General features: G+C 41.5%; 1 protein-coding gene across 1 annotated transcript in view; it reads right to left on the bottom strand.

Moving 5' to 3' along the window:
* Positions 1-26,132, bottom strand: part of EFNA2 (ephrin A2) — a 413,760-nt gene that overhangs the window by 74,141 nt on the left and 313,487 nt on the right. The window contains exon 2 of the mRNA XM_068271217.1: positions 16,202-16,494. Coding sequence (XP_068127318.1) covers positions 16,202-16,494 — 293 coding nt within the window. The remainder of the gene's footprint in view (positions 1-16,201; positions 16,495-26,132) is intronic.

Here is a 26,132-nt window from a genome sequence, read left to right as displayed (position 1 = left end):
ATGCCAAAATAGTGTGCAGGGATCCCTGCACTCCCTGTCAGACTCCTGTCTGCCATCCATCCATTCCTGTTTTCCAGCCTGCACTTCCCGGCCTGCCTCCCTATGCCTGTCCCTGTTCCATGCGAGTCTCCCTGCCTCACTACCCTGACCGCTGCTTCCCTGGGGATTCCCTTTGCCTGCTAGCTCCCTCCAGGAACCCTCCACCTGCAGCTTCCCTGTGTTTTTCCCAGCCTTCCAGTTCCCTCCGGGAGCTCTCTAGCCACCCGCAGCTTCCCTGGATTTCCCTCAGCCTGCCAGTTCCCTCCGGAACTCTCCCAATCACCTGCAGCCTCCCTGGGTTTTCCCCTGCCTACAAGTTCCCTCCAGGAACTCTCCAGTCATCCGCAGTATCCCAGGGTTTCCTTCAGTCTCTCCGTCCCCTCCTGGGTTCCTAGCCTGTCAGCTCACTTCCCAGGGATTACCTCTGACTGCCAGTATCTCCGGGACTTAACCCTGTCAGTCAGTACTCCTCCTGGGATTCTAGCTGTCAGCTCCTTACCCGAGATTCCCCCTGTCTATCCGCTGCCTCCTGGGAACCATACAGCCAGTTCCCTTCCTGGGATTTCTCCTGCCTGTCTGTTCCTTCCTTGTAGTGGCTGGATGGTGTAAGTAGTGGCAGGATGGTGTAAGTAGTGGCTGGATGGTGTAAGTAGTGGCTGGAAGGTGTAATGGTTAAGGGCTCTGCCTCTGACACAGGAGACCAGGGTTCGAATCTTGGCTCTGCCTGTTCAGTAAGCCTATTCACCTATTCAGTAGGAGACCTTGGGCCAGTCTCCCTAACACTGCTACTGCCTATAGAGCACGCCCTAGTTGCTGCTGCTCTGGCGCTTTGAGTCCGCCAGGAGAAAAGCGCGATATAAGTGTTCTGTATTTGTTTGTCCTGGGATCCCTATTGGTTAGGGCTTCCTGTCCAGTCTGTCCGGTCCTACTAGCCTGTCCCTGCCCATCGGTCCACTCCATCAGTATCCCCTATATCCATCAGGCAACCTCTGTTCTTCCCGTCAGTGGTGCAGCAGTCCTAGAGATAGTGACCTGGCAAGCACCAGACAGCAAAGTAGTCCGCTACCCACTAGTGGTGACGGCCCATCATCCCTTGCGGGATGCGCTGGTGAAGACCCATGCTCACTTAGACCCCATGCCCTGGGGCTTGATACCAGTGACAGGATCAACAGAGCACCGACGGTTTGCAAAAACCCTGACACTACATAAAATTGATTTAACAAATTGTAAGTACACTTTAAGGCAAACCGGAACTGAAATTACAACTTCTGAGATATTTGTTGTGCGTAATACTAATAGTAAATAGAACTTTAGTAACATAGTCCTGAGTCTTATATTTTTAAAACTGAATTCTAAGCAGCAATGACATTCTGATTTAAAATTTGCTTCTTCAGCTGCAAAACAGAAACAAAAGTAATGTTCCTCTGAACTAGCAATGTTTTCACAACCATACAGAAGTGTTTTGCTGTCAATATATCAGGTTGTATTGGACTTGCTGTTGGACAACCTCATTTGCATATAGATAGCAGCACTTGTTGTTTTACACTTGAGTGCAGGAAAATAGAAAGGGAGTTCAGATAATTTCTTAGTAGGACAAGTAGAGTACTGTATGTATTTAGGCAGATCAATGAGATGCAAATAATTTCAGAATTTCAAAATCAGAACAACTTCCTGTCAATTGTTATTGGCCCAAGTTCTAGCTGTATAACATGTACATATAATGTGAATGCAGGGAGAAATGATTTGCATTTCATTGATCCTCCCTAATGTTTATTTTATTATGTCACATTACCGTGTACAGTAGTTAAATGCTTTAAAGCAGTAGGATTAGCCATATTACGCCAGGGGAAAAAACACACATATAAGTACATAAATACTTGATCTACTTACATAACACATGTATTTTACTGTCCACGTTTTGATTTCAGTGAATGTTATATAGTAAATGAAGAGAATTCTGTTTGGAACCTGGTGGGAACCATGTCTTTTGCCCATAGTTTAGGCTAAATCCTGATGTCATTTCTGCCCTTTACTTTTTTTTCTTTTCTCCTCCAATCGCTGAGTCACCTCAGCCTTGCTTGTAAACGCAAGTGAGCAGAGGATCATGTTTCAGATAAACAGCTAGGCAGGGAATTAAATGGAAGGAGGAGGAATATATTATAGATAAAAAGAACCCCCAGCATGCAACTGTTTGGCACTGACTACTAAAGGACCAGTGCTCCTTGTGTATGTGATAACTCCAAATCATAACAACAGAAAACAGTTTTGAAAGTTTTTAATGCAGGATTAGCATCTATATCACTTAATACACTCAGACCAGTTTGCTGTTGAAATTTGATTTTTATGATGACAATCCCACTTTAAAACTGATAAAATTATGTTTGATTGTATTCTTAGAGTTCATAGCTATAATATATAATTTGTAGCCATAAAACTACTACTTTCTTTTTTTCTTTTTGGTGTTAGTAGAATGGAGAGGAAACATGATTGTAGTTGTACTGTAGTAGGAGTAGCAGCACTAGAACCATGTGGTATGGAGACTTGTTATCACTTCTCTCCCAGCTCACTGTAAACACTGCACTGCTGCTGTTCCATGTCACATCTTTACAAGTCCCTGATTAGAAATGCAAATGTACTGCATTATTAATCAAAGATTTCTGACAGGATTCTTCAAACATCTTCCAATGCAAGATATACTGTACATACATTTGAAAGAAAAGTAAAGTGTCATCTAAGATTGCAACAGTTTAAAATGTCAAATGATGGTTTTAATAGGGCACTATAGTGAAACAAAAATTGAAAATTAACATGCATATTTACCCATACAATATAAATGCATGTGTGGCACAGTGTTCTATTCAAGGTTTGTGACTGGGCAACTTTTTTTTTTTATGCAGGAGAATCCTCCTGTGAGGAGATGGGTTAGCTTACGGTTTGTCACTTTCATATAAAGATCATACCCATCTATGAGAAAAAAATACATTAAATACAGCACTGCTCCACATGTGTAAATAAGCATGATGTTAATTTTCAATTGTTTCACTATAGTGCCCCTTTAATATGTCAGCCAATATTTTACTTCCAGCATTGGTTACACATGGGACCTTTTTCTACTATATTTTGCACTGAGGTTTTTTAACAGGAGAGGTTTTCACATCTTATTATTAATAAAATGCCTTTTTATCCAATGGTAAGAACAAAAAAAGAAAGTTAGGTTGTTCCAAATCTACCTAAGTTTTATGTTACTTTTCTTAAAACAGTAATGTTTAGTCAGTTACTCTTCACTTGCTAGGTGCTGAAAAAGTAATTGGAAGATAAGCTGAGAAATGATCACTCATTACAATACTCAGAAGAATTGATAACTAAATGAGGCCCATAGTGGGCTAAAGTAGATTTAGTTGTTTAGAAATGTTAGCTCGATGTGGCTGCACTCCTCTTCAAATCAATGCTTCATTCATGACATATGGACACTTGCTGATTAACTGTGTTAGGAGATGGTACATAAAAACAAACTGCTTCACACTTATTTATTGTAAATACTCTAATTTGCCCTTCCTTAACAAATGAGATAAGATAAAGTAGGAAATAACGTTCCTCCACATAATTAGCAAGCTGATACGCATGTGGCATCTACTTTAACCCGTTATATCTGAGTAAGCTTGTTTTGTAAGCTGTGAGTTTTCAAAAATGAATTCACCATATATACCAGCCGTCCTGCGGATAAGCCCATCCCCCACTTTTGCCTTTTAAAGCTGCCAAAAATAGGTGGACCATGAATAAGCCCACAGCCCAATTTCTTGATACAGTCCCCCATGCAGTGTGTGCATTGGAAGTATGCCTATAGGTTAAGTTACCTCTCCCAGCTCCAGTAGCAGTCCTTGTGTCTCCCCTGCAGCATTTTCGGTTGCTGCTAGAGCTCCAAGCTCACAGTCATGTGACCACAGTCAAGCTTAGAAAGTAGTTCAAAGCTGCTAGGGAGATGCATGGACTGCTTACAGTACGGAGAGAGGTAACTATAGCTATGGGCATGCTTCCAACATGTGCCCTGCAGGGGGGGCCTGCACATAAGCCGAATACTAGCAGCACACACAAATAAGCTGAAAATGTTTTACCTATTTTGGGGGTTATGAAAAAGGTTGGCTTATCAGCACTTTACTGGGGGCAGATAACCCACATAAGGTTTTGCGGGCATCGCAAAAACAGCATCAGGCCTGGTCCACACTGGTCCATTGCAGATCAGATCTGTTTTAATCGGATCCTTTTTTCTAAACTCCCCCTCCACATTTTTCCTAAAAATGCCTTTTTTGCAGCAAAAGTTACCAGTCCTTGGAAACGTATGCCCAGCCATGAGAGGAGAGGCAGCCACCATGCTGGAGGGGGAAGAGGCCAGGACGGGGGTGGCAGCGGTCGGCAGGGAAGGGCGTCAACCCCACCTCACCTGGGTCCCCCGTCCTTGCTCCCCTCCAGCTATCTGTGTAAAATTGATTAAAATGTAAAGTATGCGGCGAGCGGAGAGCTTACCATCTCTCTACTACCTCGGTTTGCCATGTCACTGCCTGCAATACCGCCCTCTATACTTCGGAGGGCGGCATTGCAGGCAGTGACGCGGTGAGTGGAGGAAGTAGAAAGAAGGTAAGCTCCCCGCTCGCCGCATACTTTACATTTTAACCAATTTTGAACAAATAGCTGGAGGAGAGTGGGGACAGGGGTCCCAGGTGAGGGAGGGGGGGTGACCCCCCCCCCAGCCCGCCGACCGCTGTCACCCCCGTCCTGGCTGCTACCCCCTCCAGCATGGCGGCCCCCTCCCCATCCACAGGCTGTGACACAGAAAAGGATCCGTTTCTGTGTCCAAAACTGCCTGTGTAGAGGAGGATCCATTTTCCTATTCCCCTCTGTGTATCCAAATCCAGATGGTTGCATGAAAATGCAGCAGATCCGGACCTTCTGTTCAGGTTTTAAAAACAGGTTCTCGCAAACACATACGGATCCCTTTTTTGTTTGGGTCAAGACTGCTGCTATTTTTAACATTGCTATCCGTGGCTCCGGTTTTCATCAGGTTTTAAAAACGGAGCCACTGATACGTTTCCAGACCTAGTGTGTTCACCGGAGCCACGGATAGCAATGTTATAACCTACTCTTAGTAGGTTATGCACACAATGTTAAACAGTAAAACCCTGGATTGAGAGTAACTTGGTTTAAGTGTGCTTTACAATACAAGCAAACATGTTTGTGAAATTTTGACTTGATATACAAGCAAAAGAAAAAAAAGTATACATACGTCATGTCATCGTAACTGATAGTTCTCCCTTGGGAGCTGCAGCATTGCACTTAATCTCAATATAGGGACTGTACAATGTCACATTTTCATGAAACCCTCAAAAGTAGCTGTCATTGGATACGTTCCTTGCTAAACACAAACACACACACACACACACACACACACACACACACACACACACACAGAGTCAGCACACACAAGCAGTACACACACACACACACACACACACACACAGGTTTTGGCAAGCCATTTTTGTTTTATACCACTTTATACCATTGTGGAACAAATCAACTGGGTTTCCATTCATTCTTGTGGGGAAATTCGCTTTGATATAAGAGTGCTTTGGAGTACAAGCATGTTTCCAGAACAAACCAAGGTTCCACTGTATTTTCTGCTCAAAGTTTAGTGCATCAGGCCCTATGTGTGACAAAGGCCAAGAGTCACTTTAATCTAAAGTGGTATTATTCAGATCCTATGTGAATAGCTCAGCAGAGGGCTGGCTGAAAATGGAAATGCTGTTTATCCGGGAATAATGATAAGTTTGTACATGTACCTTCTCACTTCAACTATTATTTGCCTACATCTACATGATTAATCTGCACACCCACCATGTGATTATATATACTAGCAACATTAATTAGGTTGATAAAAGAAACATCTATCAAGTCCAATCTGTCAGAAACACCGCAATTTCACTCCATAGGAAGGAATATGGCAACCCAGTTAGCCACCAGCTAAAGCTAAGTTAAAGCACATTCCGTGCTTGATAAAAAAAAACCTAAAGGGTCTAGAAGCCTTACATTTTCCATACATTGTGTTAGCCAATAAATGGTTTCACTCTTACTCCAAAGTTTTTACTCTACGGGAAGGCAAAACAAAAAAAGGATAAAAACAACCCTGCACGGCTCTGTGAAGGCAAGCTGACCGTTTACCTGCATAGAAATATTATCACAGTATACTTTTACTATTATGTCAATCCTTAGAGATGAAAGAAAATAATGAAATATTTTAAAAACAAATGAATCATATTGTTGATTTGGCTATTATTACCTTTTGTAGTATTGCAGTGCACAGCTTAACAGCTTGTATATCATATATGTCTTATGCTGCCATGTCCAGGATCTTTTGATTTGTTTATAGTAATTAAACCACTTGAGTTTATGTTCCCCAAACAAACCAGTTTTCCTTGTGAGACCTCAACACTTTCATTAATTCATCTTCTTGCCTTTGAAACGTATCCACATCTCCAACTTCCTTGTTAATGTGCTTTACACAAACTGTAATTCGTGATCAAGTTGTGCTTTAAGATTGATTAATTTACTATTATAAATGTACAACAATATTTTTTTCTATTATTATACTTCTCAAGGTTTTTGTAGCTACTGCTTGGTACTGAGTCCTCACAACACTTTTACCTGAGCTGCATTCCTTTTAATGTCAGGAATAATGGTGCTACCACAGCCTAGCAGCATATACTTACATTTACAGTGTTGCCCATAATTATTCATACCCCTGTAAATATCAAGCAGATACTGTAAGTACACCTTACTTTTGCATGCCCAGTATGGATGTGTTTGCCCTTGGCCATGGCATGGCCAGAAAAAAAGTTTTTTAACTTGGGCTGAATTGATAAAGCAAAGAGGGTCCCTACACTGGATCTGTGGCCTGCAGGATGATCTGGACCGCCTTTCAGAGGGTTTCCACTACTAAGATAAAGATGTAGCCTTTTTTTTTTAGGCTTTTTTAGGCTAGATAGTGTAATGGTTAAGGGCTCTGCCCCTGACACAGGAGACCAGGGTTTGAATCTATGCTCTTCCTGTTTAGCAAGCCAGCATCTATTCAGTAAGGAGTCCTTGGGCTAGACTCCCTAACACTGCCAGTACCTACTGAGCGGATGGCACTTTTCTGTGGTCTGAAGTATAGATGGCATATGGCATTCTCCCATGGTTTGAGGTAGAAATAAGAAAATAAACTACTTTATCACTTTTCTCATTCTTTCAGCAACATGACAGCAACTATCATAGACTTTGTGCCTCTTGGTACTGACTTTACAGCATTCAGTATTGCAGTCTAAAGTCTGAGCAGGGCTGAACTAAGAAGGTGATTGTCACAGTAATATTTAACCAAAATCCAATATCCTCCTTGTTACACTGGTGTTATTTATAACTCACAAATAATTTTAAGTATTTTAAAAAAAATATATTATTTTCTATTCCATCCCTACTAAAAAGACTGAGGGCTGGTGCACACCGAGCGGCTTTTTGGGCATTTTCAGATCCGCTTGCGGCTGCGGATCTGCTTGGTCAATGTATCTCAATGGGGTGGTGCACACCAGAGCGGGAGGCGTTTTGCAGAAACGAAAAATGCCGGGGTGAGGCATTTTTTGGATTTCGAATGCGTTTCTGCCTCAATGTTAAGTATAGGAAAAACGCAAACCGCTCTGAAAAACGGCACTTCAGAGCGGTTTTGCAGGCGTTTTTTGTTACAGAAGCTGTTCAGTAACAGCTTTACTGTAACAATATATGAAATCTACTATACTGAAAACCGCAGCAGCAATCCGCAAAACGCTAGCAAAACGCCATAGAAAGATAAAAACAGCGTTTCAAAATCTGCTAGCGTTTTGCGGATCTGCTAGCGGTTTTTGGTGTGCACCAGGCCTTAGAGTTAGTATCTGCCTTCCATGGAAAAAGCAATGGGCACCAGCTCACTTCAATAACTTATGCAAAAAAGATATATTTTACCTGTACCTCTGTCCACCACCAGTGCAGGATGCCCAGCCTACCAAAAGGCCAGGCACCCCTCTGGGTGTGCATCTCTTCTGAGGGCACTAAAGTAAAGGCAACTGCCCACACTCGCTGTGCCAATCCGTACACGTCCGCTAAGAATAAACACTGTTTTTGTTCAAAAACAGTGTTTATTCTTAAATAGAGCCGCCGTGCTTCCATCCGTCACTTTCCACCGCCTATCATTAGATTTATGAATGGGAACAAAGTTCCGACTCATTTATCTCCCCGCAGGCCACCCGTGATGCAGGCTTCCATTGAAGCCTGTGTCACTTCCCTAGTTACAATGTAGCCACACATTGTTTCCTATGTAGGGTACTTGTAAGCTACATAGGATCTGCTCAGCGGGGACATCTTGTGGCCAAATATTAAATTACACCTACTGACTTTAGAGATTAAAATTTGCGATGGATGTAAAACTGAAAAAAGTACCTTTATTTCTAAATAAAATATTGTCACCATACATGCTACTAGGGATATAATTTTAACGTTGAAATAACCAGGACAAATGGGCAAAAAAAATTTGTGGATTTTAATTACGGTAGCATGTGGTATTTTTAAACTATAATGGTTGAAAACTGTGAAATAATTAAATAGAAAGAACCATGTTATTATTATTGTAAATTTATATAGTAGTGCCACCTTCTGCAGTGTTTTAAAGACTATATATAGTCATGTCACTAACTGTCCCTCAGAAAAGCTGTCCCCTATCTCATTCATAGGGCCATATACAATTCACATTTTCTGCTACGTTTTCTCCTAGTTGATATTTTCACACCTTAGCAATAAAATGCCCTTTAAGCCACCGGCAAGCAAGAAAATACTCATAATACATTTGACAGTACCTTTTCACCTATTTTTAGTGCATTTTGAAATTGCAGAGTGCTAAAAGTTATTTTAAACATAACATGAAAAATTATCTCCTAGGAGAAAACATAGGAGACAAAGGGCCATATGCAATTCACTTTTTCACCTGAGTTTTCTCCTAGGTGATAATTTTAAACTTGTCAATAAAATGCCTTTTAAGCCACCAGAAAGCAAGAAAATACTCAAAATAATTTAGATGGCTCTTTTTCACTAACTTTTTGGTACTTTTTTAGTTGAAAAGTGCTGAAAAGTTATTTTAAATCGAAAATGAAAAATCATCTCCTAGGAGAAAACTCAGGTGAAAAAGTGAATTGCATATGGCCAATAGTCTTATGTCTCTGTCATAGACTAATGCCAGTTTTCAGGGTTAGCCAGTTAATTTATCTGTATGTTTTTGGGATGTAAAAGGAAATCGGAGAACAATACAAATAGGTGTGAATCGAGGAATGTAGTACTGGGAGGGGAGAGTGATATCCTATCCACTTTTTCACTTTATCACCCTGTTAAGCTACATACACATGGGGGACAAAAGTGGCTAGTCGCTAGCGCATAGGGGACGCGCGCGACAGCTCCGCCCGTGCGACAGCTGTCTACACGTCTCTGCCCAAAGGCAGAGACGCGGCGGAAGCTGTCGCCGAAGGTTCCTCCCCCACGTCGGACTAGCGACAGTTGCGGCGACAGCTGTTGCCGGCGATTGAACAAGAGTAGCGACAGTTCGGGGCGCACACATCATACACACGGGCGACCTGTCGCCGCAACACGCGCGTGCCACGTGGTTGCGGCGACAGCCGTATGTATGAGCCATTTTAGAGACACAAAGGCCCATATGCAATTAACTTTCTCCTGAGTTTTCTTGTAAGTGATATTTTCAAACTTGTCAATAAAATTACTTTTATTTTTACTTAAAATAGCTTTGATAGTACTTTTACATCTACTTTTTTTGCAAGGTGTTGAAAAGGTTTTCTAAATACAAGATTAAAAATTATTTCCTAAAAGGTAAACTCTAGAGAAAAAAAAAGAGAATTGCATATAGGCCAGAGGCCCATATGCAATTAACTTTTTTTTTTCCTGAGTTTTCTTCTAGGTTATATTTTCATGACTTGTTAATAGTAAACATTTTAAACTACCAGCAAGCAAGAAAACTAGCTAATTTTGCTAGTACTTTTTCACCTACTTTTTGGTACTTTTTCAACTGCAGAGTGCTGAAAAGTTATTTTAAAAAGAAGATGAAGTTCAAAAAATGGAGGAGCACTCATCTGTAAGGAGGAGTAAGTGTGTGCCGAAGCCTCAGATCCCAGTATCCATAGGATCCACCACAAATCTTTCTTGCAAAAAGCCTGGCACCACACAGAAGTAGAAAAATAAAAAGATTAGCCCTTTATTAATTTGCCATTAAAATGACAACATGGTCAAAAAAATTAGGCTATGGCGGCCGCCACAGCCTAATTTTTTGACCATGTTGTCATTTTAATGGCAAATTAATAAAGGGCTAATCTTTTTATTTTTTTTACTTGTGTGTGGTGCCAGCCTTTTTGCAAGAAAAAAAAAGAAGATGAAAAATTATCTCCTAGGAGAACACTCAGGCAAAAAGGTAATTGCATATGGGCCAGAATATCAAACATGTAACAGCACAAATTGTGGCTAGTTTACTATCAGAATAGGCACAGAGTAAATACCGGATGTATGCTAGAATTAAAAATAAGGTTGAAAGCAGGATGGCAAGTGTATCCCAGTATTGGTCATTTTCTTATATGAAGACATTTTAACTACTTTAGGACCACAGTGATTGAAATCTACGTCCTGTTTTGGTGGGCTCCTGGCTCGCAGGGCGTAGATTTAAATCACCGCCACAGCACGCATTCGCTGTTTCCGTTGCTCCCCGCCAATTGCGCCACTCAAACCCAACGTCTCTCGCTGCAGCTCACTGGCTCTGCCTGTCTCTTATACGGCAGAGCCATGTGAGTCGGTCAGGAGCCGATTTTATTGGCTCCTGGCCGTGTCTATCAATGTAAGCTGCTCCCATTGGCTTACATTGATAGACACGGTCAGGAGCCAATGAAAGCGGCTCCTGACAAGCTCACATGACTCTGCCGTCATAGAGATGGCAGAGTTGATGTCAGGAGGATCCCGGCGTGTGATGGTGACCACGATTGCGGCGGGTATGCGCGGCGATTCATCTGGATTCTGTCGTTATTGTACCAGGGGTCTCTGGTCCTTAAGGGGGCAGAGACCGCTGGTACTTAAGTGGTTAAATAAGCTTAGGTATAATTATACTAACTCTTTGGGCCAATTTTAAAAACGACGACTGCTGTTTGAGTTGTATTTATAAGCAAGGTCTTTCCACGCAGGCAGATTGTTCCTAGTTGTTGGCAGAGATATGTAATTTTGCTTCCATATTTTCACTGTCAAGTGAAATTATGAAGAATAAAAGAGGAAGCAGTAATGTCTTCAGCTATAGTTTTAGAATATTTAGATATCTTTTTAATATTCAATTCCAATCACTTAACACATATTCTCCTACACCCTTGTTGATCACTGGGCTTCTGTCAGGAAAGGAGCTCCGGACATTATGACTAAAGCACTCATTTAACAAAATTTCCTCTGCTCTCACAACAAGCTAATCCGGGGCTTAGATAATAACTCCAGCAATGACAAACCATGCCCTTTTAGAGCCAGAACAGTAGAGAAAGCACTTTACAACAGATGCTCTGAGTAAAGTTTTCTGAGCCTTTTTTCATGAAGAAACCTTTCAATCAACAACTTGGTGGAAGGGAGGAGAGGGTGGAGATAAGTACAAAAGATGTAAAATGCCTTTTAAGAAATGAACAATTTTGTAAAATAGGATTGAAAGACTAACACTTGTTGCATTATAAGTTTACCTGACAGGTGCTATCTGAAAGAAAGACTGCTAATTTATCATACTTATCAATGTCTGCAGAAAGCTATGATGAAAAACATTTACTGCTTTTGTAAAATCCATATCTATGACACAGGCATTTCTAACATCCAGATTTAAGCAAGCTTCTTCTGAAGCACTAATCGTATTAGTTAGAGATAACCTTTCATGAATCTATGCTAACTCTTTTATTTATTAGATTATGCTCTACTGTGAATTTTTGTATAACATTTCTTCTATTTTTTTTACTTTTCTCATACAATGGTACCAAAAAAACAGGCGTATGTCTGTCATTTGGGACAAAGGTTGGATAAAACAAAAAAAGTAAAACAGCCCTGATGCGCTGAACTATTATCATGAGTTGTATCTTATCTTTTCATCAACTGTTAAGGAAAAGTGCTAAAAATACAATGAAAGTGTAATCCTTATCTTTAGATTATGCTGGACAACTTATTTTTAGAGTACTTTGGTTGCTGTGCAGTGAAAAGCTTATAAATAACATAAGTAAATCCAAAAATGTGTAAAGCTATGAATTCCCAGTCTTAATGAAAATTCCTATTAATTCCCCTACCCCACCTGTAGCAATACAGATTTCAGCCCTGGTATGCCCTACGTGTCCCACGGTGGACAAAAAAAAAAAACAATTAACCCTTTGCACACTCGCATGCAAATGCTCAAACAAATGCATTTACAGATTCACTCATCCAGCACCACTGTTATCCTTACAGCTTAATTAAAAGCCGGGGTTTTCGTTCACAAAAGAATGCATTCTCTTGCTTAGTCACCAACACTGCGCAGAAGTACCCAGGTAATCGTAGGTGTCCTAACTCTAGCCCTGTAACACGCATAGTGCAGACATGCAAACATTCATTGCATCAAACCTATCTGGAGATTAGGAGCACACATCCTGACGTCCTCTCCTGGGACAGATAGCGCATCATACCAATCGCACAAGGGAGCTAACTTAATGTAGACTATTATAAAAACACGCACACCATGTTCAAAATGCAAAAAGGGAATTGTATTAGAACATTTAGACTGACAATGTACACTCAAAAACATGTGATAAGATACAGTGAAACATATATACATAAATATACATCAAAATCCAGCAATCCTTGTAGGAGCAGCATGTAAACATTGGTATACGTGCAATAAATGCACATAAATAAGCAAAGAGTAAATGGCAAACTGCTGCAACTACTAACAAAAAGGTGCTGGTTAATACTGACATCAAAGTCCGTGCAAATGGCCAACAATCTGATACCATACAGTCAGAGTGAAAATGAGGTACAGACACCGCTGCATTACCCAGACGCAGCGTTTCGGAAAATGTCCTTTGTCATTGCGAGAGGCAGAAGAGCAAATGAAGAGAGGCGGCAGAGCGGCAATGTCCTGGACTCCTCTGTTTTTGATTGTCAGTCTAAACTTTTTGCGATTTGAACATGGTGTGTGTGTTTTTTTTTTAATATTCTATTGATTGTTCTTTTTATTACAGCACCCAATATTAGTATAGCTATTGTAACTATTAAGCTCCCCGTATGGTGTGCATCCTCATGTGTTGATATTAGCTAACTTAATGTAGCCATGCGCACCATGCATATACACCAGCATGTGTGCCTGCTGACAAAAAAACAGACAGGGAAAGGAGGGAGTGCACTGGATAAAAACCCTATGCACTATGCATGTTACAGGGCTGGAGTTAGGACACCTATGATTACCTGGGTACTTCTGCGCAGTGTAGGTGACTAAGCAAGACAACGCATTCTTTTGTGAACTAAGATCCCGGCTTTTAAAGTGGAACTGTAAATTCCTGTAAAAAAACTGTTTCACTTACCTGGGGCTTCCCCAAGCCCCCAGCAGTTGTCCTGTCCCACGCTGGTACTGCAAGAGCCTCTGTTCTCCCGTGCCAGCTACTTTCGTTACCACCGTCAACTGCGCCTGCGCGCCCTGGACTATGCAAAGCTTTCATCGCGTTCCTGCTGGAACGCGAAGAGAGCTTCGTCGACTTGCAAGTCGGCTGTAACGAAAGTAGCTGGCGTGGGAGAATGGAGGCTCGTGCAGGACCAGCGGGGGTCAGGATGGATGCGGGGGGGGGGGGGCTGGGGGGCTTGGGGAAGCCCCAGGTAAGTTAACCTGTTTTTTTACAGGACTTTACAGTTCTGCTTTAACTTAGCTGTAGGAATAACAGTGGTGCCTGGATGAGAAAATCTGTGAATGCATTTGTTTGGGAGATTTTGTTGGTGATTCAGCCCCACCAATGATGACTTCACCTCCTCATGAGCCCTGTGGGTAGAACTTAGCTAGGTCTTCTTTTTTTATTGTTCACATAGATGTGTTGTTTTTTTCTTAAGCAGGATGTGTTTGTGTAGATTACTAGCAAAGGAACCCCAAAATGAGACTGGGTGTGCTACAGTTTCAAGGCTCAGTTACGCATCTGTGAAGATGACCCAAGGTCTCTAAAAATACAAAACAAAAAACCCTACAATTTTTTTTAATAAACCCGTGGGGTCAGTTTTTGTTCTAGTGTTACTTCACCTGTACATTTGACATATGGTAGTAAATGCTCATTTATGAAATCTAGCCAAGCTTCCCCAACCACTGGAACACAAGACAATTGGAGGGCCCAGCAGATGAACAATGGTCCCCAGGTGAATGAGTAAGCAGTGCAAGGGGTACAAAGAAAAAAACTGATACCTAAAGTTCTTGTATTAAAAAAACATAAGACTTTGAGTAACCCTTATGTTCTCTTCACAATTAACTTCCTCTGTCAGAGATTTCAGAAGAGCTACAGTGAGGACTAATGTCCTCCTAGCCTAGCTTCCAGCAAAACCATTATATTGGGGATTGCTATAATGGAATTTATATGGGATTCTTTGTGTTACACCAGATATTGACAGTAATATCAAGAGGAAACCCATACAAATTCAGATGCTGCAATCCCTGATGTAAGTAGCTTGACAATAAAAATGAAGAACCAGTCTGTACTAAATCTTTTCAGATTGGGGTGAGACTTTTTTTTTAGTTAAAGGACTTTTAATCTGTTTGGTTTTATTAATGATAAATCCTTACATCACTGGACCCCTTTAGACATTCATACGGGAAGTGGTGGTCAAATTACTTTCCTCAATAATGCCAGTGTCACCTTTCTGAGGGTTTTGAATAGCACAGTGTCCATTCACTTTGTGAGGGCTTATGGCTATTCCTCCAAGACTCTAAGAAAAGCCCACATGATACTGAAAGTCATTTGATCAATTTGATCAACAGAAGGGGCTCAAATACTTACTAGGTGCCTTTTACTAAGGATATCAGCTTGCACTTGCAAATCTTATATCACACTAGCTGCAAATAGTAGTGGAACTATATACACTCTTGTTTTTCAAACCCTTTTGATATCAATTTTATGTCTCCTGCGCTATGAAAAAAAGGCAGAGTAATTTAACTTATCAGCTAAAAGGACTTTACAGTAAATAAAAAAAATCCAGAGGTTTTTGGAGATATTCTACAGTATTGATCACGATCTGCTATCAGAGTTGGTGTTCAGAGGGTGAACTCTGCAACTACCTTGTACTCACTGGACGAGCACAACTTGTCCAGAGAAAAATTGCTGGGAAAGGTATGGACAAGTCAGCCTCGTCCAGCAGTGAAACAGCAGGGTTTTTTTGCATTAAAATTCACGTTCATATGCACATTTCCACATGCTCTGGAACTTTGAAAACTTTTATTATATGAAAAGTGTATACTAGACCCTTGCTTGACACATTTTCATAAGTTACAAGCCAAAATTTCATGAAAATTAATTGAACCACTTTTTGCAGAGAAATCCAGCAGAAATTGAATGCCAGAAAAGTTAAAGGACTTCATGGGCCATTGATTTTTGACTGTACTAAGGCACCCTTATTAGTTTGTGTACTAAGAGCTAGAAACTCGTTCCCATGGAGAAGGGCCACCGTTATATTTAAATATGACCATCATGAGCAGATCCAATGAACTCAGCAAAATAGTTGAACAGCGAATCCTGTGAGGATTCACTCCACACTAATGATTAACTAAGGAGATGCTTACTTTAAGCAACTGAACAAAGGCCATACAACTTTTACAAATATTGATCTGCATATAAAATATGCATCTAAGAAGTGTGTGAATTTTTTTTTTGCATAAAAATGTGATTCACCATGTAAAATATTACTGTATGCACTCCCAGAAAATCTAACAATATATAATATTTTTCTCGTCACCAGTGTCTCTACCCACCAGGAGGGACACGATACATTTGTTTATAATAAAGACAAAGTAACATAGAAAGGAGCTATGCTTTTTAGTTTAAGAGATACTTACAAATATAATAATATTCATGTCCAGGACGAAACTCAAACCCCAGAGAGAATGGTGTAAACAGCTGGAATTTTTCTGAAAACTTCAGTGGTCCATTAGGTGAATCTGGACGGTTGCATTCCCATCGCTTGAACCCCTTCTGCCGATGGTCACATGAGGCGTGGCCATCATAGTTGACCATATAGAGAATGTAACGCTCCATCCTGTCTGCTGGCAATGGAATCTCATAATGGGGGCAGTAAATATCCAGGTAATCATTGATGCTCACATCCACTGTGTAGTCCCCATGATGGAACCTATGGAAAAGAATAAGAAGTTTCAGGTACTCAGGTTTGGTTTCTCTGGATGCACAAATGTCAGTGTAGGCAGGATTTCCAAGCGCAGGCAAACACCAGCTGCATGGAGGCATGTTCTGCTGTAATACATTCCATTTTGCTCATGGAAACATATGCATCTCAGAACAAAAAGTATACAATTGAATGAATAGGAACAGAGGAAATAAACACTTGCTATGAATAGCTCATTGATTAGATTATAATATGATCCAGAGTCGATTTGTTGTAACTGATTTAAAAATTATATTTCAATTATGCTTCTTTGTACAATCTCTTTTACTGTAGTCATATCCACCATAAAATATTCATACAGTCTTCCAAATAATGCTAAATATTTCATTTTCAAATATTGTAAAAAGGATAATTCATCTGTTCTTGGCAGGGGAAAGGAGGCTGTTCACAAAAGGCAGCAGGAAAAACTCTAAAGTCTGGTAAAGCTATCAGGCGTATATACTGTCCATAATTTGTCTTTTTAGCATAAGCCAAAGAAACACAGAGTTGTAAATCAGCTCTCCTAAGCTAGAGGTCATTTTTAATATTGCTGATGCGAGATGATTCTTTGGTAGCTGGAAGTCCACTGTGTGTAATGACACATTTCGCATCAAAGCTCTAAAGAATAAAGATATATGAGGTTGGCTTCACTTACTTGTGCAGTCCCACATATTTACTGAACATGAGTTTTCAATTAAGGTATAAAAAGGATACCAATAATTTTTTTCTTTACAGATCATATTTGTGTCTGGGGTTCACTAATGATCCACTAATCTTATTTTGAATTATCGTATCTGGGCAATTTCTATTCTTTTTCCTTAGTGTATACACAAAGGCTGGCACCACAAACATAACGGTAAAAAAATCAGCTCTTTATTGAAATGCCATTAAAATGACATAGTAGTCAATGTAAAAGATAGGCTATGGCGGCGACAGCCCGCTGTTTCGAGCTGAAAAGCTCTTTTTCATGCCACTCCGCCACCAGATGGCTGTGTCGGACTGGGAGCTGGAAAAGCTGAGGAAATCCACTTGCTGGCCAAGCAGCAGCAATCAGGTGTTGCTGCTTACAGTGAATAGTTGCTGCAGGTTCTATTGGTAGTGATAACACAGGGTTACTGCTGATTGGCCAGCAGGTGGAATTCCTCAGTTTTTCCACCTCCCAGTCCAACACTGGCTGTGGTGCCAGCCTTTGTGTATACACTATTGATAGATCCCATTGGTACTGGGATCCTAGGGTTGGGCAAACAGAAGCTCCTCTTTTGGATGAGTGCTCCTTCATCTACCTTCTGATTGCTATTCTTTTTCCTTAAAATATTTTTCAGCAATTTCCAAGAAAAAGTAATCATTTTTCAAATGGAGATGGCCAATAAGATGACAATAATTCTAACTTGATTCAAATTTTTGTGCTGAGTTGTTGCAAAGGTATGCAGTTTGAAAATGGACCAATCAAATACCACAAAAGTATTGGGTAATATGTACATGGGTAATATGTATCAACACTTGCATGGTTCATGCCACATGGGTAGTGTGGAGCACCACTGGTATAGTTCATGTCACATGGGTAATATGTAGCACCACTGGTATGGTTCATATCACATGGGTAATATGCAGCATCACAGACATGGTTCATGTCACATGGGTAAAGTGTAACACCACTGGCATGGTTCATGTCACATTGGTAATATGTAGCAACACTGGCATGGTTCATATCACATGGGTAATGTGTAGCACCACTAGCATGGTTCATGTCATATGGGTAATGTGTAGCACCACTGGTATTGTAATGTCACATTGCTAACGTGTAGCACCACTAGTATGGTTCATGTCACATGAGTAACGTATTGCAAATTTATAACAGCTCCAAATCTTTTACAAAAACAATTTGCAACTAAATACAGTAACTGCAAACGGCTGCTGTCTCTAGAAATTACCTGGCTGTTGCTGTTGGCAACGACTGTTTCATTGGCATAGAACACTGATCACGATTGGTTACTGATAAATCAGAACATACATTTTAGCAATTAAAATGGAATGTTAACTGTTTTTTTCCTGTGAGATGGAGAGTTTGTGGCTATTATAATAAAGTAACAAATTTGCCAAAGTTACCAGTTCCCTCAGTAGGTAGAGCATCAAGAAAGTAAAATTATACATAATATTCCATAAGCTCCTAATAAAAATGTAACATTATATAATTATGTAATATAATAAACACGCTGTGCATTCCATGCAAAATACACAGCATTACTCACAAGTCCCTGAAGTTGGTTTTGTAAGGCAATGCCCTTCCTAACCTCAGTGTGCCCCATTATTCCCCTGAAATCTGAGTAGCTGATGTTATGCTTGGGCTGCTGCAACAATGCAGAGATCAAAACTAGATAATATGCAGCCACATGCCCAGGCTAGAATTACAATGAGGATCTCATCCCAGAACAGACATCGGGGACCGGCAAGTATAGCTTTATTCAACACTGCCTTCAGGGCTGGGCAGACACTTTGCCTAATAAGCAAATGCCCACTCAACCTTGAAGTGGAAACAGTAACTAAACTAACTTAGGGCCCTTTTACACTAGCAATCACAATCACATACATCAGCGATTGCTATTTTTCATAAATTTTGTTATGCGATTGCGATTTTTCATTTGCATTGTATTATTCCTCTTAAAATAGCTCCAGAAAGCGATTGCGATTTGCAATTTTGTGATTTGAAACTCGAAATACTATAGTGGAAAATACTTCTTATGATTTCTATGATAAAGTAGCAACCCTAGCGATTTAAAAATCACTAGTTATTTGCGATTTTGTGATTCAGCTGTGCAGTGTAAAAAGGCCCTTAACCCCCCTGGCGGTATAAAAAAATCCGCCAGGAGGCAGCGCAGCAGTTTTTTTTTTTTTTATTATTATATCATGTAGCGAGCCCAGGGCTCGCTACATGATAGCCGCTGCTCAGCGGCATCCCCCCGCCCGCTTCGATCAGGAACTCCCGTTCAAAGGATGAAGTCACCGACGTCGGGACGTCATTGGGAGTCCCGAACCACCCCTCAGCGCTGCCTGGCACTGATTGGCCAGGCAGCACACGGGGTCTGGGGGGGGGCGCACGGCGCGACGGATAGCGTCGATCGTTCGCAGGGCAGCGGCGATCGGTGTGCTGACATAGCTAGCAAAGTGCTAGCTGCGGGCAGCAAAAAAAAAAATTAAACAAATCGGCCCGGCAGGGCCGGAGAAAACCTCCTGCGCGGCTTACCCCGAACGTATACCGCCAAGGAGGTTAATGTGCTTTTCTGTTTTAGAACCAGTTCAGGTTCACTTTAACAACTCATCCACTACATTACAATAAATAACAAATATTGCAACATTTAAATGCTGCATTGAAAGTAGCAAATGGTTACAATATTCTCACCCATGTGACAAAAGCCTTGATATATTTTCAAATGTTAGCAATTGTGCCATCCCCAGTGTCTGTCCACTGGCATCAGAATATTTTTCAATGTAAAAGCCTATGGAAGCGTGCGAGCCATAACAGGCTGGAGATAGAATGCCTCATGCAGGATTTGGAGATTTCCAGACAGTGAGGGACACTTCCTACTTACTCTAAAGCAGGCCATACACTGGCTCGATTCACGGCCGTTTCGACAGCAGATCCGATCCTGGGATCGGATCTGCTGCCAATCGCTTGCGCTAAACGCACCCGCCGATCCGATTCCCTCCCGAAATCGGATCGGACCGTCGATCGCGCCGTGCGGGAAATTACCCTCGATCGCCCGGCGGTAGGAGCGCGTCGCTTGCGGCGTACGATTCGGGCCCGATCCGAGCATGTATACATTACCTGAAGCTGGCTCCGGGGTCCTCTTCTCCTCGCTGCACCGCATTTCCGCATGTCCCAGTGTACGCTTATACTTCCTGTGTCACTCCGGTGACCAGGAAGTTGAAATAGAGGGCGCTCTATTTGAACTTCCTGGTCACGGAGTAACACAGGAAGCGCCGGGATGGAGCAAGAACAGCGGTGCGGTGCAGTGCGGAGAAGATGCCCGGGAGCCAGCCTCAGGTAATGTATACGGGGGGGGGGGGACAGGCGGCAGGAGCAGCTGAACAGATTGTGATCGGTTTCAGGCTGAAATCGATTCACAATCTGTTTGCAGTAAAGGCAGCCATACGATCCCTATCTGATCAGATTCGATCAGATAGGGATCTGTCAGCTGGTCGATCTAATGGCACATCGACCAGTGTATGGCCACCTTAACCACACATAGATATCTGCATGCCTAGGTCTACCCTGTGGTGAGAAGGGATTAGAGTATCCCCACAGATCTCAATCACTAAATTTGTTCTCGGGTCACATTGCAATGGCCATGCCTCTATAAAATACTTGGATTGGAGTAGCCTTTAAAATGTAAATGCTACTTCTGGAAATCAGTCCAAATACATGAAATGCGTAACATAGCAAAAAAAAAAATCTGATATGCAATTTGCCAGGTCAGCCAGCTTGGCATGCAGCTATTGTAATCAAGTCATAAAATCGCACGTTGTTAAGTTTATTCATGAGATCTGCAGCTGACGCGAAATGCACACGGCAAATTACGATAAGTAAATCAACACTGAGAAAAGGCACAGCCTTCCCCCAGTCATGTTATCTAACATACATGCACAAACAGTGGAAGCTGCTCTTCAATATCAAATACATGTAGGAAAGGTCTATAACTCGCTGCTACTGGCTTTAAGACAGTTTGTTGTCAGTGTTTCCTCATTTTAGCTGAAGCTGATTTCATAAGCAACTCTCAGATATGCTTGATAAATGTGTCTGTGTGTAAGTCAGGTGCAAAAAGATGCGATACCGCTGAGTAAAAATAGTACTAGATTAATCATATACATGGTATAATAACTTTGCAAATGTATACCGTTGCAATATTGTCTTGTTACAGCAAAAACGGAATACAGTGATATCTACTACCACATTTGCAGAATGGAGAATTCCAGTTAAAGGAAACCTGTCATTAGAAAAGTGCTGCAGCTGCCATTACGGACCTTCTGAAACTGCTAGTCACTGATCCGCAAAAGGCATATAGATCTGGGAGTCTGAGATCACTGTGATGTCACCAGTGAAAAAGAGAGAATGGGATTTTAATGAAGATTAGTTGCTTAGTTAAACACAAATTGAATAAACATATGGTGCACAGATAATGGCAGAGTCTATAGCATATCTAGAAGGAGCATAATAGTGCATAGCTCAGGGTGTGGCAGAAGATCAGTAAAAAGTCCAGTTTTGTGCAGGATGGGAAGTACACGTTTCCCAGGTTTCAGCAGTGTGCCATAAAGGATACCTGAGTCGTAAATAAAGATTGTTCTTTTACTTATCTGGGTCTTCTTCCAGCCCCTGTAGTCTTGTAGGCTCCTTGCTGTCTTCTCAGTCCTCTTCCTTGATCCGCTGTGCGGCCCGGTAAAGTCCATGATGTGGCTAAGTCGCGCACTACTGCGAACGCGCTGATCCATGGGCAGGAGCATTCTATGCATGCGTGGTTACCAATGTTACAAACTGTGCATGCGGAGGACTCTCTACACCCACAGGAGCGTGATCAAGGAGGCACACCGCCAGGTCATGCATAAGTAGTGCATAACTTCGCTAAGTTGCACACTTTAACAGGCCACACAGTAGATCAAGGAGGAGAAACGGGAGGACAGCAGGGAACCTACAAGACTAGATAGGATGGAAGAAACCTCAGGCAAATAAAAGAACACTTTATTTATGACTCAGGTATCCTTTAAGCCTCTGGTAATTTTGAGTGTGCTGACTAATCAGGCAATTAGTTGAAATGTAGCTGCTTCGATGATTGAGAACACAAAAATTACCAGCCTGCTTAAGTACAACTGCTCCACCCTGGAACAAGCCCTGAATCGCACAGTGACGCCTCACACACATACTAGAGGAAACCTGGCCAAGGCAGCTGATAACGCATGTGTAAAGTCCCCCCCCCCCCCCCCGCCCCCCAACCTCCAAAGAAAAATGCCTTGCCCAGAAATCAGCCTGGTGAACTGCTGTCCCTGAGTGATAGACAAGACCATTGTTTTTCCCAGTCCAATGGCCATCCATCCTCACCATTTCAATGAGGCTATGGGCTACGGCACATCTGTACAGCCTCAAACCTGCAATGTCGCCTGGTGGATTACCGGTATGTCCTGATCCCAGCTGGGCAACATGGTATAATACTGTCACATTTGCCTTTGTAAAATCAAACACCTGTTAGTGTTGAGACCCAAGTAGTTTAGGGTTTTATAACAAGGGAAGCCAGCATGTATAATATATGCCATATTTTTCATTTTTTTTTTATTTTCTTATGTTTGCTTGTTTTCCTGTTTTACAGCTCTGTAAAAAGTCCCACTTAAATAAATTCTACTTGAGAGAATCCCCTACAAACGTTTAGTGAGCTGGGCTTAAATAATGTGCTCATCCACACTGCCCACATCCCATAATAATGCCCAAAGTTCAAACCTCCAACGGAAGAGGAACATTTTCCAATAAAAGAAGCTTAGATCCTTATGATCCCCACTGCTCACAGATTGCAATGTCTCCTAGCAACATGGATTGACCACCACACCCAACACCTGTGAATAACTGACCAGATGAAGGTGACTGCCCAGTTAAAGAAAAGTCTCTAAACTATTATTAAGTACTAACCATTTGTGATATGCAAATCAGTAGGTCATTCTACTAGTAGCAGTAGAGCATTGTACAGTGCTGGCCATTAAAGCAGGAATTTTTGAATCAGGATAATAACATTTATTGGCTAACGTAAAGGAAAAAGAATAACTTTCAGCCAATAGGCTTTTTTTTAATAGAGTCTGAAGAAGGCTCATAGGCAGAAAGCTTATTTATTTAGCCAATAAATAGTATCATCCTGAGTCAAAACATATTACATCAATCCACATCATAGTCGTATTTCAGTCAGCTTTAACATACACAATGACAAGCGCAGGACAGAATGACAAACTTTAACCTGGGAGTTTCACTTCCAAGAAAACAAGAGATCTTGACATCCAGTGCTGTTTAAAGGGACACTTAAGTCAAACAAAAAATGAGTTTTACTCACCTGGGGCTTCCAATAGCCTCCTGCAGCTGTCCGGTGCCCTCGCCGTCTCCCTCCGATCCTCCTGGCCCCGCCGGCAGCCACTTCCTGTTTCGGTGACAGGAGCTGACAGGCTGGGGACGTGAGTGATTCTTTGCGTTCCTGGCCACAATAGCGCCATCTATGCTGCTATAGCATATATCATATACTGTACCATATAGCAGCATAGAGGGTGCTGATGTGTCTGGGAATGCGAAGAATCACTCGCGTCCCCAGCCTGTCAGCTCCTGTCACCGAAACAGGAAGTGGCTGCCTGCGGGGCCAGGAGGATCGGAGGGAGACGGCGAGGGCACCGGACAGCTGCAGGGGGCTATTGGAAGCCCTAGGTGAGTAAAACTCATTTTTTTTGTTGGACTTAAGTGTACCTTTAAGCCTGTAGCAAAGGTAGCATTCCCTTTAGCCAAGGGCACCATCAAACGTACATAGATTTGAAATTGAGACAAAAAAAAAAATCACTTTTTCAGAAACATGAAATAAATAATATTCCTTTACATAGATACACCCTAACAGAAAGGTCCCATTACATTCTGTGTATATTACATAGAGACTGAGATTACGCTACAGTAAACGCCACCATGATAATCTGTTCACAAGAGCACTTTCCGTACAACAGCAATCTTCCTGTACAAGAATATTTGGTCAAGAAATGTTATTACAGTATACAACTTAACCTTACCAATGAGATGAGCAGAGCTACACAACAAACAATAAATAACATTACTGAAGCAAATAGCCCGCAAACGTCCAGCTCCACAAGGATGGAGGGCATCAGTTGCAGAAGCCTCTTCCTCCCTGATTTCACACATCAGACTGAATACAATAAGCCATCTTCAGGAGCTCTAGCACTATAGCGTGCTAAAAACCCAATCCCAAAGCAGATCTAGGAAATCTGCAACATAAAGTATTACCTGGGGTCACACATCCTAGCATTTGCTTAGCCTTGCAACGCTATAGTGGTGGATTTGATTACTGCCATGGACACTACTACACCGAGTATGTATGTATTGTACTTGTTTGTGTGGTTTTCAACCAGTTTCCCCCCACAAACCAGAAACATACGGCTTGGCCAGTTGAGTGAGACAGGCACATTAAATTGTAAGAACCTGAGAGGCAAAAGTTAATGGATATAAGTTATATGTGCTCTAAAGCATCCTGTAAAAATAGGTCAATGTTTTATAAATGTGTAAAACATGCATGTTCAAAGTTGTGTGTGCAGCAGTGAGAGTAGAGAGGTGCAGAGGTCTTTTTTCACTTGCAGACAATCTGTATTGAAGACTTATTTCCCAAATATTTTAAATTCATTGTTTCATACACTTTCTCTTTATCATGAGAAAATAATTCTGGGTGGCTAGAACTAGCTATACTAGTGTTGGGGTTTGAGCCCATTGCCCTTCACTTAGCAATACAAGTGGCCATGCATTATACACAAACCCATGTGTACCTGCATTACTCCCTGTTGCAGCACTGCCACGTTCATCTATGCTGAATGGAACAGCAACCCCATTGCACTCAAAATGTATGCAGCAGTGTGTTGTGACAACACAATGTTAAGCAGTGCATCAGTGTGCACTTCAGGCAGTGCTGTCTATGTACTGTCTGATGTCCCTGCTCATTGCACGTTGAGCTCTGTTTCTGAAAGTCAATCAGCAACAAGGCAGTGTGCTGAGGCCCAGAGAACAAGATGACTGATCCTCCTTGGGCTGTATTCACAGTGATCCGTTGCATAACCCACATGTTATAATGTGTGTGAACTGCAATGGAGACTGGTCATAGCGTTAATGCAAAGCCTGCATGCAGTGAGTTAGACTAATGTTACGTGATATGTTACAAGGCAGTACTGTAAACAGCCCCATAGAATTGTATGGGCAGTGAGTTAATATGCAGAAATATTCTGCAATGCAACTGAGCACTGTGAACTAACGGTGGCCACTAATGATTCAATCTTTTTCATCCAATTTTACCATTTTATGTAATATAAGGAAACTGCCTAAATTATCCATTCAATATATTCACTCAATTTACCCTTCTACTACATAGATTTGGCAAAACTAGATGAAAAAGTTTGGATCATACGTGGCCACCTTATGCCTAATACTTTAAGCCTTAGACTATGAACAAGCATACAGATCAGGTGCTCTGACCCAAGTCTGAACCAACTAGCTGAATGGTGGTTTCAGGTGTGTTATTCAGAGACTATTAATGCTTGAAAGATCAGCTGGATGCCAGGCAACTGGTATTGTTAAAAAGGAAAAAAATATGGCAGCCCCCATATTCTTTTCACTTCAGGTGTCCTTTAAGATTATTTGATTGTAATCATGGCCCTATCTTCTGTAGTGGAACCCACTCTCAAGTGCCATGGAACACAGGTGGGAAGTAGGGAAGGGTCAATGAGATGCAAATAATTCTCTGAGTTGATGCAGAATTATGCAAACTCTGCATGCAAATGTATACAATTTGAAAATACACCAACTTAATTCCACCTTGGCATGCGAT

Source organism: Hyperolius riggenbachi, chromosome 1 (genome assembly GCF_040937935.1).
Source record: "Hyperolius riggenbachi isolate aHypRig1 chromosome 1, aHypRig1.pri, whole genome shotgun sequence".
NCBI classification, from domain to species: domain Eukaryota; kingdom Metazoa; phylum Chordata; class Amphibia; order Anura; family Hyperoliidae; genus Hyperolius; species Hyperolius riggenbachi.
The sequence above is the reverse complement of the archived record's forward strand: the minus strand, read 5'-3'. Positions and strand labels throughout refer to the sequence as shown.